This window comes from Larus michahellis, chromosome Z, assembly GCF_964199755.1.
Source record: "Larus michahellis chromosome Z, bLarMic1.1, whole genome shotgun sequence".
Taxonomy (NCBI): domain Eukaryota; kingdom Metazoa; phylum Chordata; class Aves; order Charadriiformes; family Laridae; genus Larus; species Larus michahellis.
The window spans coordinates 34,711,454-34,733,444 of record NC_133930.1 but is presented as its reverse complement, the minus strand read 5'-3'; the positions used below and the strand labels follow the sequence as shown (position 1 = coordinate 34,733,444).

The 21,991-nt window shown below is 37.1% G+C and overlaps 1 protein-coding gene across 11 annotated transcripts in view; it reads left to right on the top strand.

Annotated features, from left to right (window-relative positions):
• Positions 1–21,991, top strand: part of NFIB (nuclear factor I B) — a 172,131-nt gene that overhangs the window by 140,322 nt on the left and 9,818 nt on the right. For 2 of the 11 annotated variants that reach the window (XM_074571121.1, XM_074571124.1), the window contains exons 9-10: positions 6,543–6,681; positions 10,260–10,342. The exons of 2 other annotated variants lie outside the window; for them this stretch is intronic. In XM_074571121.1, coding sequence (XP_074427222.1) covers positions 6,543–6,681; positions 10,260–10,342 — 222 coding nt within the window. Of the gene's footprint in view, positions 1–6,542; positions 6,709–10,259; positions 10,343–11,339; positions 11,393–19,267; positions 19,357–21,991 lie in introns of those variants that run through there. 7 more of the 11 variants (XM_074571119.1, XM_074571122.1, XM_074571123.1 and 4 more) reach the window with 5 other exon arrangements.

Genomic DNA, 21,991 nt, shown 5'->3' with positions numbered 1-21,991 from the left:
AGCCTTGCTGCTTGTTAAACAAATGTTTATGGTATCCACCAGGTTCAACCTGAGGTGAAACTGCCCTGCAGTACCTTCTTCAGTCTCACTGACAGTGCTCTAATAGTACCATTCCCTTATGTTTATCAGAGTCTCAAAGGCACTTTGTTATATTACTCAGATAGGTAATAACTTAAGGATATGTAATGTGAGGATATGTCTTCTGCACATTTGATGATACTGCCTCCTGTACCATTGAGCTTTCTCAGTGGGAGACTAACACAGCCATTGGATGTTTGCAGGTGATGTAGCATTACTGACGTAAAAGGCCGGGTTTGCATTGTATAACATCCCCCCCTCAAAAAAAAAAAAAAAAAAGCGGGGCAGTTAGAAAATTGGAAGATACTTCTTCCAGTTTCTTGTACTTGTAGATTTTCTGAAACATCCATCACTCTCTGTGGACATCACAGAGCACAATGGCATGGACCCAAAGACAGAAGTTGCCAACTATGCTCTCCAGGTTCGTAGATGGGGATAGTAGACAACTGTTAAAACCAGGTATTTGGTACATGAGCAGGGGACCAAAATGTGCAGAACTGGATCTTCTACAGCTTCATCAACAAAATTAGTTCAACCAATGGTCTCAAAAATACACTGCCATAGGGCTCTTCAGGGATAATCTTCAGCATAGTATCTGAAATTTGTGATTAAAAGGGGCTGGAACTGTTGAGAAGAAATGGGTGACAGAGTATTTCCAAACACACTGAATCCAGTTTGGCTAAACTGCACTTGTTGGTTGATCACCTGGCTATAATTGGGAAGCCTTCTTAGGAAACACTGAGTTTCTATTGAAAAGCCTGTGTTTTGAGATGCAAATATATTGTTCTCCAAGTACAGTGGTTAGCTGGAATACTGTAATTTTTATTAAGCTCTGAGACTTCTTTCTGAAATACCTAACACAGTATCATGTGTAGCTGTATGTAGAAGATGCACAGGATGATTTCTGGCCTTTGGCCTTTGTTGATTATTTATTTAAAGATGCTTTGTATTTAAGATTCCAAGGAATATTGTGATTATTTTATTTGGAATTTGGAATTATAATTATTTTGTAAAAAAAGATACTGTGCAAATATAAACATAAAATATGTTTTATCATTTAAGCAACTTAATAGTTTATATGAATTGTTTAACATGTATGTAAAATTTCTGTTATGTTTGGATATCTCATGTGTAGATATTAGTGTTGCCATTTCACTATGGCATCAGAAGAATCTTTTTAACACTGGAAGTAGTGAGCTACATGACAAAACTATGTCCTGAAACGTAACTGAAGACCTAAGGCATAAATGTGCTGATACTTGGGCAAATATGTGAAGAGAAGTCTGAGAGGAGGTTGGTTAATTACTGATTATAAAAATGTTAGAAAAAATCCCAGCAGGGAAAACAAATATAGTGAATCCTGATTTTAAGAAAGTCCATATTCATATCATATGTTACAAGTTTCTGTTCAGACTTCAGACCTAAGGACTAACTGAAAGTGTGCGTAGTGCGCACAATTAGATATTAACACTCCAACAGTCTTGGTTATGTTACAGCTATGGCAGTGAATACAACTCATCTGTGGCTTTGGGCACATGAATCGCTTAATCTGGGGCAATTCAAGATAGTGTGAATTAAAAAGCTGCAAAATGTAACACAGATACAGAAATCAAATTAGCCTTCACTCCAACAATAGAAAAATGTACACCTGCATAAACTGGGGCTAAATTTGCCAGACCTTCTTTGCGTTTGCTTCTTTCCTTCTCCCATTTTCAAATGCACAGCTTGTTTATCTAACACAGCTGCCTCCATGTAATTTGCTTGAGGCTTATGCCTCAGGCATCATCTCTCTGCTTGTGAATCCATCACACAGACATATTGATGCCCTAGTTGATGGTAACAGTTGATTTTTCACCTGTAATGCATTTGTCTGTAAGAATCTCGTCAGGGAAAACGGGAACTAGAACCTAGAACTTGTTTTAAATAAGGACAAAATGAATTTGTATTAAATTATGTGCTATAAACATTTTCACTTGTAATTCCAGTGAATACTGTCCAAATAGATACATAGTTTCCATGCTACAATATCTTTTGATACAATGGCAAAAGTTAAAAGGAGAACAGGTCACAGAAGCTATTTCTAGCAGCCAGTTTTCAATAAGATTATGAATTGACAGCTTCAAAGGGTTATTTCTGACCATAGGGTTTCCCTCTTAAAAAAACAGGACAGAGGATTTGAGACATCCAGGAACCAGTGTTCTTGAGCTTGTACCACTATCAACTACCATGGTACAGAATCTAGACCTTTAATTAAAAAGCCTTTAGTTTTGTGTTTGCAAAGATAGCCATAGAAGAGTGAACTACGTATAAACCAATGCAGCAATGTTGGCGTCAGTCTTAAGACAGGCCTAAGAATAACTCTGAGACAATTACACGATCTTGTTTTTCTAGGACTACTTTATCATCTTAAGTTGCAAACTAGTTATGCTAACTTAAATATCAGTTTTGTTAACTGCTTCATTGTTGTTCACTACAAGTATGGACGTTTCAGGAAGGTTTTTTATCTGCGACATTCATGTAAGAGAGTTCGGGAGCGTACGAGACTGCTTTTCATAAACTCTGTTTTCAAATATAGCACACCCAGGAAAAACATTGAAGTTTTCAGAAAATTTCATACGTAGTATTTGCCAGGACAAGCTGTGTCAAAGGGAGGACCTTAGTTCACCTCTGAAAGACAGCTAGGATAGTTGAAGAACAATTATGTATGTAAAAGCCCCAGAAGGTATGTGCTCACCCGCAACTGAGGTTAGTTAAAAATTTTAATACAGGAAACTTTCAGCATGGGGGGAGAAGTTAGGTTCTTACACATGGTACTCCAAGCTCTGTCATGTGTGTAGTTATCCCTTCTTGTGTTATCTTGTTTGCCACGCAGTAACACCTGAAGAGTTATCGCACTATACAATATTTGACATTACTGCAAAATTTTAAAACAAATGTTATGTTAAAAATATGGAAACAGAGGTAAAGTACTTGAAAAAAGAAAAGAATAGATGGTAGAGATTAGAAAAATAAAACCAGAATAAATCATAAAGTACAGTCAGAACATACTTGGGGAAATGTGACAAAATGCAATAAAATTGTTAAGAGGCAGGTAACGGTTATAATTGCATTTGAAATCTAATGTGCAGTCAGAGTCTGAAATGTTGGAACCATAAGAATTAAACTTATTGATGTAAGGAGTTTTTCCTTTTCTTACTTTGGAGGTTTTATTTTTCTGTCTAGAGGTTGCAGGCCTCAGTTTCGTTGTATTTTGTCTGTACTCCGTTTTGCGTGTAGGACAGATATGGAACAATGCCTACCATTTAAGAAGACACAGAAGAAAAGAAATAGAAATGTAGGCACTTGGTCAGGGGGACACAAACCACATCCACAAAATCACTAGCAAATTCCCTACGGATTTCAACAAAGACAGGGCTTCACCCTCAATTTGGATGAAGTGGGGTGATGCACTGCACTGCTGTTATGTATTGCACAGGGAAAAACATGGTTTACATGAGAATCTGGTGTAAGTATATTCTTTGTCTTATAACTCAGCAAGAAAAGGGTTTGCTCATTTTGACCATGCACAGAAGGGCTAAGCTGGACTCCATGTCGGCCATTGCATTCCTGTTGATCGGGATCACCAGGGAACAGTAGAAGGTGTTAAATTGTTGTAAATTGTCCTGGTCTCCAGCTGTGTCCTTCTAATTCATTCGAGTCTGGCTTTGGAGACAGAGCTGCTTTGGAAGCTGAGGACACTAGCTGTTTAATCCATAAACTCCCTGGAATGTTCTTTCTTAGGTTTTATTAAAAGTTGATCGTTTTGGTCAGGGATTCTTAGTTGTTTTTGTGATATATTAGCACAGCGCATAAGCTAAGGCTCCTAAGGTAGCCCTGTGGTCACAGGTCAGTGTCTCCACCCAGGAGGTCACAGACAGGACTGAGAGGTGGTAGTCCCTGCAGCAGGCTGTGTGGACAGATGGGCTTCCAGGGCAGGAGACGGGGCTTGCCTCTGCAGCAGACTCCCCAGAAACATCCTGAAAATACAGTCCGATGTAGCGATCCAGTCATACTGACAAGAATTTTGGTGTTTGAAAGAAAAGTTTATTATAAGACCTGCCTAAATTTCTGACAGTTTTCCCCACAAATGCTTCAAACTGTGTCACGGCTTCCTTACCTATGATGGAGCCTGTTCTATGGCAACATCAACTTGCCTCTAAGTTTTGGAGTATTTTGGGTCATTTGTATGGGGAATTTATTTTAGGTAACTCTTAGAGATCTTCTGAATTTATGTTAGTTAAAATTTTCATTTTGTTCTAAGGCAGATGGAGTCAGATTTCTGGTCACCAGGACATCTGGTTTCAGAGGCTGGCAGGCCTTTAAAATAGAGCTCACAAAATAAAATTCCGTAAACGGCTGCTAAGATAGATGTCAAAGAAAATGGACTTCTTGACATATACTTAATATATGACTGTTTGCTGTAATATATAGATGTAATTTTTGTTCTTGAAGAAAAACCTCTGTAATTGCTGAGTGAGTGCCCCACCTATGACCCATTGGTCATGTAAGCATACAAGCAGATGCTCAGTAAACTTTTAGGCCACATTATTCTCTAGAAATTGTCTTGTATATATTCTGCCACATCTCATTTTCATTTCAAGTACTCATAATAAGAGAGATCTATCTAACTGTTAAGTTTCACCTACTGAATAAAACTTAATGTAGCATGCCAGTTATTTGGGGATATTGTGTTATTTGTGAAAGTACTGTCATTCCTTTGAATCTGTACTACTTTATTGTTTTGAAGCTACTTTGACAGCTGACACTTATTCCTGTAACTAAAATCCTAGTAGTAACTTCTCAGCTTACGCAACTAGAAACATGAATGAAAAAGTGGTAAATACCACCCAATTTCTGTATTTGCAATATCTTGGGATTCCATGGCTCGTCTGTCACCACTCCTGCACCAACAACTCCCCAGAGACACATTTATGTTTAGGGGGTGACTTATTTTTCTTTTAGAGGGGTAGTTTTTGGCCACTGCTCATTAGTGTACATTTTTACTATTATTTTTCATGGTTAGGCTTGTGATTTTAGAGAGGGAAATCGTTTGCTAACTGCTCAATGTTCCTATGAATACAAGATTGGTCTCTATTTGCACTTACATTTTCTAATGTTTTCTTCTAGCTTAGTTTTAGATGTCCTAAAGAACAAGACTCTCCCTTGGGAGCATTTTCAAAATCTAGTAGATCATACTGCCAGGAAGTTTCTCTGCTATTAATTTTAAATTTCCTCCTTCTCAATTTCATTCCATTACCCCAAGTTTATACTTCCTGTACTTTCCGAATAATTCCTTCCTCTTCTGTGTGTTTATACTCTGCACATACTTGCAGTAATTGTCTCAGCCCGGTTATTATTTCATTACCATAGTTATGCTTACCTCTTTTAACCTTTACTTGTAGCAGTTGAATCAGGTCCTTTATTGGTCCATTTCTTTACTCTGAGTTATCTCAAATTTGACAAGATCCTTCTGATAATAAGACTCCCAGTGTTTTTTACTTCATTTGGCTGTATTTTAAAATAGGAATCACAGAACACGTAATCAGTTTAAGACAAAAGTTATCAGCCACTGCTGAAAAAACTATTTACTACCTGCTTATTTTTACTGCAATTTTTTTTACCATTGGAGTGTTTACAGTCATACAGAGTGTCTAAGGCACGTTTAACCATTGAATAAACATTTACTGGTGAACATTGCCAAATTCTGATGTGCCTATATGCAGAAAGTAGCATGTTACCTTGATGACCTGTACCATAAGGTCATATGGAGACTGCCTCCAGTATCTATGAAAGAAGTCTCTTTGTTTATTATGCGCTTGAGTTGCAAAGTTGCCATTATCAAACACTTCTGTGTTTTTGGTTGGTGGCCTTTGGCCAGATGTTATGACGTCTTCATTATAGTGCATGGTATCCTAACCCTCTCCCTGACTCCCAAACATGTGAATTATTAGTTAGCCTTCCAGTATGTGTAATCTCTGTGGACAACTGTGGTCAAGTCTTGGTTATGCTCCAAGCCAGAGTGGTATGGCATGTGAAAATAGAGGTTTTGCATCATTCATTTGCTCTTAATACTTTGTACATTAGGGCCTATGCCTGGTCAGTTTAAACCTGCTATCGTGGGATTTACTGTGGTTCACAACCACTGCGTGAACAGCAAATATATTTTGAAACAATATCTGATGCATCCTGCATCCAGAAAGAAAAAAAGCTTACCAAAAAGCATTGCTACTTAAGCATGAACTATCTATCTGAGGAGGGATCTGCCTACTGAAAATACCACATATTCATAGCTTTATTAGAATGGTGCATTCCAGCACACAGCTGCTGCGGTGATGGGCATTCTGGAAAACCCTAAGATAGGTGGGTAGGTTCCATAAACACAATGTGTATGTTTCACAAGGCATTCTTTTGGTTTTGTTTTGTAGCCTAACAGCAGTGGTCAAGTAGTAGGGAAAGTGCCTGGCCATTTTACTCCAGTTTTGGCACCCTCTCCCCATCACAGTGCGGTGCGACCTGTGACCCTGACCATGACAGATACTAAACCCATCACTACATCCACTGAAGGTGAGGCATCTTCACCTACAGCAACCAGTAAGTATTTCTTTAGGAAACAAAAAAATGTCCATCAAAGATTCGATACGATTTCAAATTGAGGCCAGAAAAAGGCGCCTTTTCCTACTATTTGACCAAGTGGATGCTCATCATTTTACATGGAGAGCAAACGTGATCTGACTGCAAAGCTTTTCCTCCCCAAATTTCAACTAATGCATCATGTTACATGAACCAAAGTTTGTGACATGACAACCAAAATGAAAGGGAAAAGCCTGCATATTTGACCACTATTCAAGAAAAAGAGAACGTGGTTTTTCATCTAAGGTGGACATTGTAAAGACATTGAGAAGCACACCCAGGCACCAAGGTTTTACAATGACCCGCAGACGGAATTCCAAACAGAAATTGGATAATTTGCTCCTCAATGAGCTTTCCTACAGAAATCAAGCCTTGTTACAACGGATACTGAATCCGAGCTATGACAATTGCATGTTGATATAGGTTGTGTCATTTTTAGCAAAAACAACTGATGTGACGAAAGAAAATCTTAATTCCTTGTCAATGCTGCAATGGATGGTAGATCCACTGTTCTTTTTCAAAAACAAAAACCCCAAACACTAGCTTTAATGTTTTAAGCTCTTTGTTACTGTATAGGACCATATTATTTATCCTATTTTCTTCAATGGAATTGCAGTTTTGGAAATAAGAGCAAAGGTGTTACTATGTGTAGTGTAATTTCGTCTCTTCCAAACACTCATCTTATGCTCAGTGATGCAGAATGTTGCTTTTTCACTACTTTCTGCATTTCTGTTGTCTTCAAACTTTTATTTGGACTTGAGATGGCCAGTGTTACCAGTATTTATCAGACTACTGAAGATTTTTAGGAGACACGTCCAGACACATAGTTTGGAAGAAAACTTGCCAGTCTTAAAAAATATTGAACTCTTTAGGGTCCATGACATTAAAATGTCTTGCTTTAGACCTGTTCAGTATCTGAACTGTGAATCCAGTCCCTAACTTTTGGTCTGTCATTAACAGAGACCATAAACTGTATTTTTCGTAGGTGTTATACTACTTCTAATCTTTTTATTAGAATGTGAAGCAGAGATAAGACGCAAATGCATAGGAGTGGCCCAGATGTAAAGGAGGAAAACTGGTTATGCCTTTATTATAAAAGGATAGTAGTAAATTTTGGACAAACTATTGTTTAAGTATAAACAAATAATTATATGGATAGATTTACGGAGGGATTTTAGCTGTTCTTTTAGTACAGCAGGAGTTTTTTAAAAGGTGGTAGAGTATATCTGTATCTTCCCTGGTGGTTTGTGGTACCAGGTTCTTGCACCTTTTAGGAAGAATTAGTTTTACCAGCAAACAAGAAGCTTTTGCACTAAACTTTTGGTCCAGAATAGGAAACTGAGAAAACTGAGTTCATGTATAGTTTAAAGTATTCATGGTTTCATTCTTCTTCCTGCTTGACATGATCATGCCTGGCCTAAATAGCTGTCTCAGATGAGGTCAGCGTTTCTAATCCAAATGGAAAAAGAACAAATACCATGTCAGAACTATGTTGGGATGTTTTGTGGTAATCCTACCATATTATTCATCATTACAGGAAAACAAACATAATCTGTTCATTGTCTTAACTACTAAGAGAAAAATTTGGACTGTGTTTTGAAATGAAGTCAGCACCAAGTTTCTTGTGCAGTTCATTGGAACTTGGGTATCTGATTCCCTGTGAGCCTTAGAACATCTCAGCTTAGATATTTTAAATAAGGCCTCCTCAGTAGCACAGAAGCGTGCTAGTAACTTGCCTAAAGATCCAATGCATGGATCAATGCAAGATTACTGCAGCACGTAAATAATAATAAAAACTGCCTATGTACAATTTCAATTTGAATGTGCCAGTTCTGCATATGCAATAGCATATAAATGCTACATGTTCAGAGTGTTAGGGTTTTCAGACCAGCCCAGTAGTCTTTCTGCTTGGTAAAGCCTTTTGAAACTGGATTGGTAACTGTAGGAGCAAAAAAGCGAAGGAACGTAGCTTGTTGGTGAAGAAAATCGCAAAAAATGAGAGCTCGTGTCCTGCTGATGTATAAATTATATATGAATGCATATAAACTGTATTGTCAGTCATAATAGACCTGCCACACAGAGTGATAATGTTAACTTAATGGGAAAATCAAGACTAAATATATTTTAAGGCATAGTTTTACTTCTATTTGCAATAACTGATTGATTGATTCAAGATATATATAGATATATATAAAACATATGCTTGGCCAACAAGTTATCATTATTAGTCAGTCTGATGAGAATAAAATGGCAAATGATTAGCACTGCTTTTCATTCTGAAGTGCAATAGCAGAATTATTTTGAATCAGAAAGAACAGCAGGCTTTGATAATATTTGGGGAACCCTGTGGCCTCCACCATGATGTCCTTCTAATAACTGATTAATTTTTATAACAGTTCTTCAGTAAAGCCTGTTTACTGTATAAAGTCTTTTTTCTTTCTTTTTAAAAAATTCAATGGATTTCATTTGCTTGTATTTGCTGTATTACTTTAATACTAACAGGCCAATTCAGTAAGTACTCCCATCTAGCTTCTCATTGGTGTCTTTGTGTATGTCTGTTCAATTTTAGTAGTTTTGCTTTCTCAGCTAGCAAGTTCCCAGGTTGTGATGCTGCAAGTAGCAGTGCAGACATCTCCACACTGGGAAGTGGAGTAAGACCACCTACCTCATTTCATAAGCGCCACCAAAAGCCATGAGACGGTGATGGGTTTTAGGGATTACTGACAGAGACCAGACAGGAATGTGACCTACAGGTGAAGGAAGGATCCATATCCTGCAACTGATCCCAGCATCACCTACCATTCCCTTTCTCCTCAGGAATGGATTTCTTTAATTTTCTGTAGCAGACAGCAAGACACTTCCTTACACACCTCCCCCTGGAAAATGTTGTTCCCTGGTGCATAGGGGAGTTGAATATTTAATATTATATTGCACAGTAAAAATTAACTTCCTTCTCATGAAAATATTAAGCAGATTAGATCCAGTTTCCAAAGGCCTATAAAGATTCATTTAACGCCACATAAGTAAACTGAACTTTTTATTCCAATTTTTGTTCTTTTACAGTTTTGTGATGTGCCTTCACAGCAGTGAGAATAATAAGTGTGCACTAATACTCTCTCTCCACATTGTAATCTCAATGATTTGACTGGTGCCTTAGATTGGTGTAATTGAAATGAGAATGATGCTTGTGATTCCTTCAAATACATACCTCATTTAATCACTTTAAAAAAAATAAAGATATATTAATCAGAGGGACTTTATTAACAAGAGACATTATGATTTACACATGGCACTTCCATTGAAGTTTATAGGAATTTACACATATCTTCCCAAATTTGGTCCAGTTTTTCTTTTTCATTTGATTAAAGTTTAAATAAAGGAAAACCACAGACACATCCTATATATTGCAAATTCATAACTCTGGATCTCTCATATTTGTACTGTACCTGCACAGGCTAATAGTTATGATAGGTTGGTATTTATATCAATCTGTTTTGTTCTTCCTTAATCAGCCTACACAGCCTCAGGCACATCCCAAGCCAATCGATATGTGGGACTAAGCCCAAGAGACCCATCCTTCCTACACCAGCAACAGGTGGGCAAGTTTCACATAGGTGTAATGATATAGAGAAGCTTTTGCGATATTACTTTCCTACGTTCTGACACTGTTATCTTGGATTAGATTGGGATCCTAAGGCTTTCAGTATTTGTTTATTCAAAACAAAACTGAACCCTTTAAGGAACATCAATTTAGCATATGCTTTATTTCTTAGATTTGTGCCATCTTAGGGAACTATAATAATATGTCTTTCAATTATTTTATTTTTCAAGAGCTCATACATGTAATCTGTAATAGGATCCTGGGAAAGAGAATGAGGTGTATAAGGAACAAATACTCATTTCAAAATGAGTTTTAAAATAAGTAAAATTTCCAAAGCAAAAAGTCCAACTTATTCTTTTCAAGCTATTTTGTTTTTTTTTTCCATATGCCTAAGCTTGCATTTCTTTATTTTAGTTCTAGAAGATGAGTTACAAAACCAAATTCTCAGTGCAACATATCATAATTTCTAGTTTAATAGGTTTAAATTGGTCTGCTGATTTCAAACGTGATAAAACCACATTTTTGTTCTAGTTTCTTACATCATTTATGTTTCAAGTAGCATTTTAAATTTCACATCTCATTAATGCTGTAAATTTAATGCAAATGAAGTGTTTACCCAAACTGTGAAAATATACAGCCGAGATTAATGATGGCTTACAAACAAATTAGCTGCAGTCAGTAGCAAGGCCATGTATATACAGAAATGCTACATTGCTAGGAACAGGAATAAATTCAGACCCTTTAGAACTTTAACATATTTTATGATGTGTGTTTATGTTGCTTCTAGATCTTAACAGTAGAGGATTTTGAAATTTACAGCATGTAAAATGTTATAAGGAAAAAAGCTGAATGTGGTAGTAAGGAAGGGGCTGTTAAATAGTCCTTGGTGTTTATTGTAGTGTGTTTTTTTCTGAGGCTTGGGTTCCTGTCAACAGTTGGTACGCATGCCTGCTTCGTTTTTCAGTAAAAACTACCTATTCTGTGTTTATAGCTGAGATATAGCTGAAGTGTACTTCATCTGGAACTCTCTATCCCTACCCACTCCCAGGGCAAGGTGGCAGTATGTCCGTTTTGAAGGTCACCACATGCAGAGTTCAGAGAAAATCATAAAGATGATCGTTTATTCAAGATAGTTGATGCTTTGCCAACTTTTGTTTTGTTTTGTTTTTAACCAGTGAGGCCTAACTGGAAACATCTGTATACTTTTATGAAAATAGAAAATGATGATTAGTGGTTTTGCCAACCATTCATTTTTCAGTAAATTTTCTGGTGTGTTTTTTTTTTAACCTCTCAAAGATTGTTGTATCGTAAAATGTGTTATAATTACTATAACATGGTTCTTTTAAAAAGATATACAGTATATGTTTATTGTATTTTAAAACACACACAACTTCTCTCTTCTTTTCATGTGAAATTTTACATAGTATCCTTTGAAAAGTCTCTGACATCCAGTTAATTTGTGGATGTGCAAGAATAAATATTTTTTTTCACTACTTCAGTGTGCTTTTAGACACAAGTTTTTTTCCTGCAAATTTGCTACTGCTTAAGCCCACTCCACCTTCTTCCAAGTTCATTGAAAGAGTTATGAACTTCTTGTCACATGCCAGAAGGTAGTGGCAGCACACTTAATTTTCTCTTGGCTGAGTTTACGACACGTAAATCATATGTTGCTTATTTCATGCATCTTCTGTATGTTTTTGGCTTTGTGTAGATGGAAATAAATTTGGAGATTTCAGCAGTGTCATAGGAACATAAAAATGAGAGAGATCTGAAGGGTCATCACAGTCTTTGGTGTTTACATGCACTGTGTCTTATACTCCCTTTCATGGTAAAACATGTGGCCAGATGGCTCAGGGGGAAGGGGAAAATAAACTAGTTCTCACGTACACTTCATAAACAGAAAAATTCTTCAGTGCCACTGTGTGAAACCAATGTTCTCCCTTCTAAAGTATATTGCTTCATAGTCTCGTTGTATTAATTCAAGAGCATCAGTTGATGACCAGTGAGCCATATAGTAATTTTAAAAATTGTGTCATGGTTTCATCTTTGCTGTGAATTCTCTATTATTTTCTAACTTATGCAATGGATATATGCGTATGCTAGCCTGAATTTGTTTGCTGGGGGGTGCGTATGTGGATGCTTACACATATAAATATGTACAAAATTAGGGAATACTATGTACTGCTGAAGCCATTTTAAGGAACAGACTACTTTAACAACAAAGCTTTTTTAGATGTATAAATACAAATATATAAGTCCGTATGTATATGTTTCTAATGAATTAGTTACCTTCACTCACTTATATCCTAAAGGCAACTCTGAGATGACAGTGCCATATATGTTTATTACCCAGAAAGTGAGGTAGAGCACTGAGATTGTCTAAACAACTTTAATAGAGCAAAGGTTATCCTTTGGTAAGGCAGAAACAAGATTGATTTACTATGTCCTTTCATTACTTTACAACAATTTAAAAGAGACCACTCTTCTTGTGGCAGATTTTAAATGCATTTGGTTTAAAGCAGCCCATGATGAATGAAAAGAAAAATCAAGGGGTACATGAAATAAAGGCAATCAATCATTTTGTATTAGTGGAGAGAAATTCTAAATTAGAAAGCCAATGGTTTTAGTTCCAGAGAGGTCTTTTAAACATTCACCATACCCTGTAATGCACATTGACCCCTCAAGAATAAATATTGTCACCGGTACATTTTTTACTTCATTGGAGGAGTCTTTATGAAGATTTATTCTCTCTGGTTATGAGAAATATTGGCATGTACTGTTGAGGACTTTTTGTTGTTCTTAAAAAGAACCATTATGTAGCTTGTTTGAATTACAGTAACCACAATAAATTTAAAAGTTACGTGTGTATTTTGCAACATGCATGGACGCAAGATGGAAAAGGATGGAGTCTTGACAAAGCAATGGTTTGCTAGAACTTACAGTAAACAATTGGCACAACCTACCTGGAATACTCAGATTTAGATGGGAAGCACTGAATACAACTTTGAAAGACAGTGCCTAATAGCACCAATGGGAGCAGTTTATTTGCTTTTACTGTTCTGGATACTGTGAAAAACATGCTGTTACATTCATTACTTAGCATGCTATGTTGATAGTTAGGAAGATGAGGTTCTAATGAGGAATTATAACTATGCAGTCCACTTTCTTCTGCAATTGCTGGTGGGTCTTCCTGTCACCTGCCTTGAAACACTAGGTATTTCTATACTGTGACATGAATAGTTAGAAAACATATCTCTTGTTTCAGTGGCATCTAGAGATTTGTGTATCTTACAGTTTTGTTGTAAAAAAGTCAAGTCAGCCCCCACAACTGTCTGTTACAAATTGTTAATCACTACTTGGTTTGCTTTTCTTGATTCATCATCAGCTTCTGAGAGTTGTTAAGTATTGATAATGTAAATGCAGTTAGGGCACCGTAAGAAGGGGCAAGGGAAATGATAAGAGCTAGTACCCGAGTGAGAAGAGTTTTTCTTAATTTTACTATTGGTGGCTGCTGGGATTATTTTATGAAGTCAAATCTAGTACTAGGTACTCATCATCTGTGCTGAGAAACATCTTAAATGAATTGCGCATAAAAGAAAGGTTAGATAATCTTCATAATTATATGGGAGCACCTTCTCCCCCCCCCCCACTTCTTTCTCTGATTTGCGCCTACTGAAGATTTGTCGTTTCTAAGCCTAGACTAGAAGAAAAAGCAACAAATTGAGGAAACTCAGTCAAATTTGATCTTCTACAAGTGGCCACAGTCCTTTGCCATATTCTAGTTGTGTCTCCATTCTTTTGGCTAAATAATTTTAATGGAGAGATCATTAGTTCAGTAACAAAGTCTTAATGATCAGAATTCCCATGGTTATGGGATGGCGTTTCTGTAGCCTTCCTGTGTTACTGTTCTCAACTTCATTAATTTATTATGTTCTTGAAATGATAGACACTTAGAGACAGGCTCATGTTATTTCTGGCTATAAAGCTAGAATGTTGCCAAAAATACTAGTCATACACTTTACCTGTGTAGAAAATGTGAAAAGATAGGTGGATGGATGGATGGATGGATGGATGGATGGATAGATAGACATTTGTATTTATTGCAAATATAGATTAATGGTTTCACAAATAATAAGATTTCTGTTGGAATGAATGAAATAGCTGTCAGGTTTTCTTTCTTGGCCATTTATTTAATTGTAATGCACCTTGGAGCCTTCTACCTGTCATTCTGTTTTCAATTAGAAAATATAAATAAACAGCATAGCTATTGAGGTCTGTGGAGACAATGACCTCTAGAACTTTCCTGTCTGTTACAGTAAACTGTGCTAACTAATGCTGGAACAATTACTGAGGAGCTAGTGAACTCTACCAGTCGTTGCACTGATTAGTACAATGGCATGGTTTTCACTTGAGCTTGGATTTTCCGGGTTTGGTGTGTGGTATGCATGTTTTTCATGCAGTTTTGACATTTATGAGTGAGACGTTTGCCATGTACATAGTAATAAGAAACACTTCAGGTCTCTAAAATGCAAAATCAGAAAATTGTAGCTAGCTTTTTATTTCCTACACACAAGACAGCCCTGCCTCTTCGGTAGGAAGTTGTTCGTGCCAGATGCATCCTTTAGTTAACTGAATCACGCAGTTCAAAATGGAGTTCTCTTCATTCTATTCATCATGGAAGTTGTAAACTTAAATGTCCACTGAACACGGAGTATCTGTTTGCAAAATGTTTTGGGTGGATGCTGCTTTTGCTTTCAGCAGAGGGCTGAAAGAAGAACACAAGTGGACTCCTAAACAGAACTTCTCAGTAAAGCCAGGAAACAGGTTATCAACACTTAGGCTGTTCTTATTGTGTCCCTTATCATAATTGACAGTTTGACGTAAAACTGGGTCACATGACCACCAGGGAGGTATGTAAATGGATAAGAGGTCACCTTTCACATACACTTGCTGGAAAGGAAACACATTTAAAGGAAGTTTCAGTCAAAACAATGACAATATGCAAATGTTAAGTTTTATGGGCTTTTCTCAACTAACAGAAGCTATAGCACAGTCTCCTATTACACTTTCCAAAATATGTATCTACTTTCACTAACCGTAACAGAAGCTTGAAATGAATGCTAGTTTTAGACAGCCACCCTTTAAACAGGAAAATTATTCAGACTATGATTAAAGATTGAGCTGTTGACTATGCGTTTTTAATGTACATAGGATTTGCATACTTAAAACTCTGTAGGATGGTTGTGCTTGGAAGGTGCCCAGTTTAAACTGAAAAGGCCACTGTAGCGAAATCTAGCTCTTGGGTAGAACTTCATATCAGTACATCTCACAGCACTGGGAACTGCAAACCAAAATCACTTTCCTGACATTTTACAGAGGGCAGGACTGGAGCAGGGAGCTGGATGACATTCAGGAAGGTGGAAGAGTTTGGAGAAGCACTCAGCCTACTGCTCTGCTTGTGCCTGGGCCTGTGGCCCCTTCCCATGAGGCAGCTGAGGCAGCTGAGGGAGTTGTGCTGCCTCCCTGGAGAAACACTTGCAGTGGGCTGTGTGCTTCACAAGGGTAGCAGTGAGGATGCGTCACAGGGATGAGAGGCCACCGCAGCTCTATGTGTCAGGAAATGGCTGGGCTGCCTGCGAGGTTTCCCCATCTACTGCAAGGCTGGGCATCCTTTTCCACTTCAGAATACTGACCCATGTTCTTTTTTTTGGGTGATTAGGTGAGAGAGAAATAAAAAAAACCAAAAAACTGATAATGTTTCATGGATGGAAGGTGTTATTGAAGTGGGGTTCATGGGGCTTGCCTTGCTGAAAATGACAAAGCTGTGGGACTGAAGAGCAGGCCTGTCCAACAGGCTTCTAGGAAAGACTTTTCATCATGTCCCATGGCAAATCAGGTAATTTATTTTGCATTCATAGCATATTTTCAATAAAGTTAGTAATGTTTTTCAGCATTTATTAAATGTCTCATGAGGACTATTTCTTTAGCCCCTCTACTGAGGAATTTAAGTTTTCTCAAGTACCCTTCAAGAAGTTTCCTGCCTCTCCCTTTCACATATCCTGCAGAGTAACTTTTAGATAGCTTACAGTGGGTGAGAGTGAATGTGCCTTCTCGTCTCCAGCTAACGCTGTGGCATGATTTTAGAGGTCACTTAAGTTACTCTGAGGACTGTAACTAGCCAGAAAGCTTTCAGCATGACACCAGACAACATATAGCACTAAAAATACTGTACTAAAGTGCCCTACATCCTTCCAAAGCTTGGTATTTGTGTCGGGTCTGTGCCCCTAGGCTTTCCCTGCTGGGCTGTCTGGACATCCTCCAAGGGCCGCGTTCCCGCTGCTGCTGTGAGCAGGCATCTTCTTCCATCAAATGGAGCCAGGGCTCGTAGAGCTCTTTTAAGCTTCTCCAGTCTTTTTACCCAGAAAGGACTCGGCGCACATGAGGGATGCAGACACAGACTTTGAACGTGATACTTCTACATACTTTTGAAAGTATATTTCTAAATCTTAGCCATCCTGATCTCTAAGCAGAAGTGATTTGGGATAGGAAATTTTATATAAGGGAGAAGAAAAACATTTTCCTGGCAGGTTAGTTTTTAAAGACAACATGGCAGTTCTGTGAGCCTAGTGAGGAGTGTGGAGCAATAGTTTTTAACATTGGGAAGGTGATTTTCAGCACAGCTGAGGCAGTCCTGGACTTGTCACAGAACCCGTTGTCATACAGACCTGCAGTTCTTCAAGGTGTTGTCAGTACTGCAAGTATAGCACTGTTGCTGCAGTGAATAGCACTGCAGTTTACACTAACTTTAAGTCTGGTGTAGCATGAATCTTCATGTACATGTGCGTGTATGTGTCTACAGCATATTTATAAAATCCACATGTTCCCTTACTGCCATTACAGTATTTAGATGTATATGTGTTGAGGTATGTGTGACTGTATGTAGTATGAAGTATGTCATTACCAACATTTATGAAATAGGTTTGAAAAGCTCATTTTGGAGCTTTCTTAATGATAAATTTAACACATTGACAGTATATATGGAAAGTTTTCATACAGACTGTGGGAAGAATATGATGATTTAGTGCAGAAGCTGATTTACTAAAACGTAATGTATCAATCCTTTACTCTTGTCCCCAAATGGCAAATGCAATCAGGTTCTATAGCAAGATAAGTGCTTGCCAGATTTTTAACCTAAGCCTAAGTGCATAAAATCATTTGGTAACACTAAGGTTTTGATTTTAGTATTTTTTATGGTTCTAATCAGCCAAAGTGCTTTTATTCATAGATTTTATATTTTGTGAAAGAAGAAAATAGGGGGGGGGTTAACCTTTCAGTCTTGTGTTTCAGCTGGAAGTGAGTTTTTACAGCTAAGTTATAAAGTTTTAAAATATGCATCTGTAATGAAGATGGTGACATTCTTAAGGATTATAGCAGAAATACATCTACTGTATATTGAGTAACTGAGCTGACATATTTTACTGTCTTCAATATTAAAATCAGGTTTACAGTACTGTTTTGTATAGTGACTAAACCAAATATTTACTTACCCCTTTCTTTAAACATATTTAATGTATTATTCACAGTTACCTCTAGCAAACTTTTTGACTGCGTGTTTCCTTTTCTGGTTAATTTCATGTGGTTTAGTCATGCTTTTAATGGCCTTTAGAAGGTCCCTTGGAGTTCTTTAGATAACAAACAAGAAACAATCCCTATGAAAACATCAGAGACTAACATTTCCATTTCTCAGACCTTAACAGCAGGAAGCTTATGAGTCTAACAGCCAGACAGGGTCAGTTTTGCAATATTGTCTTGTCCTCAGCATTTGTATTTTTCAGGAAAAAGACTGCAATTAATTGTGCTCCTGTGAAAATAATTTATTGTAGTTTGTTTGCTGTAGCCTGCACTATCTAAAGACTGTGAATACAGATAGAGAAAACTAAAATGCATCGAATGCAATTAAACTCAGCAACAACGTTGTCTTCAATTCAGAGTGCTGTATCACGTATAATGGTACAGCAATTTATATATAGCATTACTATGCAGAGGTTAAAACGTATGTTTCTTTTTTTTCACAAGCCAGATAAGTTCACTTTCTTAAACTTCAAAATAAGCAGTATATCTTTTCAATAAATCTGCTAACGCTGTAGGGCAGCTGTTAAATAAACAGAGCTATAGAGGGTTGCTTGAACAACCCGTGAAGGCAGAACTGGTGATTTGAGGATCTGGGAAGAATTTGTTTCAGCTAACATTTAGTACATTCCTCATTATATTAAAATGGAATAAAGTATTTTAAATGGTATTATTCTGAGTCTAAAGCAAAATTAGATTATTTTATCACCTCTTGCTAAGTAATACCACTGTCAGTAACACTAGATTAATAAACCTCAATTACAAAATACCTTTACCCTTCCTAAATAGCAAGATAAGGACATAAAGTTTGTTTAATTTGGACAATTTTTCTATAAATTGCATGTCTTCTATGTTTCACGAAATGCATGCTACAAGATATTGATTATATTTGACCTTTACTTAATACACATTAAATAGAACATTGCTTAGAGAAAGCAGCATTTTTATTTCCTTTCTTAAAGTATCTCGCTATTGAATATTAACATTTCCTTTTATTCCAGCTCAGTTTGTAATCTAATAATGGCTAATTGTTATGTGCTAAACACTAGTTACTCTTTTATGCTTTATTAATAAAGGAGTGTGTTAAAGTAGCATTATCTTAAACAAATCTATAGGCATTTATTTCTCAGAATACGTTATTTTTCTTTGTTTGTTTTATTTTTTAAAGTTATTTCTTGGGAAAGTAAGGCTTTTTTGCCATGTACAGTACTAGTTTGCATGTATTCATTTAAATACTAAAAACTGTAGTACTGCTCGATCCATATCTGACTGCTAGGTTTCAATTGACAGCTGAGAATTTGTGACTGGACCATGAATCAAAACGGCAGGCATTTATACCCCAGTGCCAGTGAGGATACATTGGGAATTACTTGGCAAAGGTAACATTTTAATTATTTCCACCCCTACACCACCTCTAAAAAAGTTGCATTGAGCTGCAGTATCTGTTTTAGCAGGCCTCCAGAGGAATATGTGATAACATTTGATCAAAACACGCGTGTAACATTTCTCCCGTACACATTCAGGTCATCTTTAGTGTAAGCTGAATTTAGAAACTACCTTAATTAAGCACCTCGAATGACAATGCTGTGCTGTCAAATGCAAAGGGTTTGTAAATTTAAGGGAATACTGATCTTAGGCTTTAAAAATGAAAATGTTGTTTGCAGAATTAGAGGTCATATTTTGGGGGGCTTAGTGGCTAACACGAGGAAAATGGTGCTGTTTGTTAGAGGTTTAGATGAGTATAATAATAAATGTCTGAGGTGGTGGTGGTTTTGGACAATGAATAACCATGCTATTCATAGACACTTTTCTGACTAATTGGCTGGTATAGATTTAGGTCACTAACATGTACATGAAGGTAAGATATAAAACATTTTATTTCTCAACTAAACAACAGAATAATTAGGAATGATTTACACAAAAGAGGGTTTCTTTTTGGATGAAAAAAAGCAAACAATAAACCCCATTAACCTTCGGTGCATTAATAAATTGCTCATTATTATCTTTTACATGTCTTGATATATAATTAATTATGGTAACAGTAGAGGTGCATGCGTCTAAATAGGTGTGTAAACAAATCAGCATAATTATGATACATCAGTTGTTAACCTCTTTCATGTGCAGGATTATCTGCAGCACTCAACACCTAATGGGGGTTGTACATGTAAAGCCTCTGGGTTGAGAGCCTGTCAGATGAAGTATTAGTTACTCACTCTCAAAATAATTTTAAACACTTCTTGGACATTTGCGTGCACATAAAAGTACATACATCTGAATAGTTTGTGTAAGTACCTGTGTGAGTGTGGATATGTATTATGTACAAAATGCCATGTGATGCACTGTCTTGTACTATGGATTGCTAGAAGGTTTCTGGTGTTTGAGTGTCAGCTTGGACGGGTAATTATGGAGTTTGAAAATTGGTGCTGTTTACAACTCTGAAGTTTAAATGCCTTGAATATTTTGCTTTACTCTTACTTTTTGTAATTTTTCTGAAATAGTATTTAAAAACTGGAAGAATTGTGGCAGAAAAGCAAGGTGTTGTCACTTTTTCCCTTATAGATGAAATGGCACAATGGAAAATTAGCTAATGGATTCACCTCATCTCCTCAAGGGCTGTGATTCACATTATAAATCCCCATCATGCAGTAATTGCCACAGTTTTCAATGTACTGCCAAGAGTGAATCCAAACTGAGCTAGTATAGCACAGAGGGGGTGATTTATTCTCCCACCACAAAGGGTGTTGCTTTTTCAGGGCATTGACAGGAATAGGAAACTATATCACAACTGCCTGTCTAGGAATATCCTTGAATGATTTTAATCAGTCATCACCCAAGCCCTCTTTAAAGCAATGCCAGTTTATACTGAAGCACTGTCCCAGAGTTTGCTGAATTCTGTTTTTCAGTACCCGTCACACAAGACCCTTGGGCATAAATTATGAAAAGAAAGGAAAGGGGGGAAGAAGATTTCTAGGAGACGACAAGGAGCCTTTGGTGATGAATACAAGCACGCTTCATGGTCCACTCACCTGTACAGACAAAACGGCTTTGCAGGTTGCTCCCAGAATGCTGCCTGCCACTTTGACCCTACGAAGATACAAAAGTGCTGCCAGATGCACTAATTCTGCCATGGGCATCTCTTTACAGGCCTGAGCTACTCTTACTTGGCCTTGAATTAAGCACAGCAGCCTTTCAGGACAAAGAAACAAACTGATAGTTCTCCCTAAGTAAATGGCTTTTGGGATTGGGGCTTTGGAGTACAACATCCTTCAAATCCCATGTAGATGAGGATCTAAGAAGAAAAATGACACCTGCACAGGCTAAGGAGCAGTGAGCCCTTCTGACACTAAAACCGACACTATAAAAAAAGAACGCATTTGAAAAGGAATTGGCAAAAAATATGTTGTAGTCCAGAGAGTCAAATTTTCTCCCACAAAATGGCTTGATAAATGTTTGATTGTGTGCTTTCCTCAAATCTGCAGTGCTTATTTTGATGGTACTTGACCTGACCTTTTACAACAGGCATTTGTGGTTTTTTTAAGTATACTGACCTCAAGAAGGTAAAAAGTTGGCGGTGCCTCAGTGTTGGCTGTCCTGTCTCTACAGAAATCACGTATCAGTGGTGGCCAAGCTGAAAGCTTTGTCGTGCAGCATTATTGTTGAACCACACCTTGGAAGCCTGGGGAGACTGAATGATGATAAAACCTCTCTTAATTCTGTGTTCCTTGTCTTATTAGTGACTGCGTGTCATACCTGATAGTAGACATAATGCATAGATTTCGAAGTATGATACATAGATTTCAAAACATATTTTCTGGGTTTTTCATTCCTTATAAAATTATGTATCTGTTGGCATTTAAAATCCCAGGTATAAGAGAGTAGCGGTCCATATGCAGAAGACTGAACTTTGCAAAAAAAGAGACTATGAATAAGAAAGACAAAAAGCCCACAACAAAACCCACAAAACTTTAAGTCATTGATTCACCATTTTCTTCAAAACCAAAAGACTTACAAGAA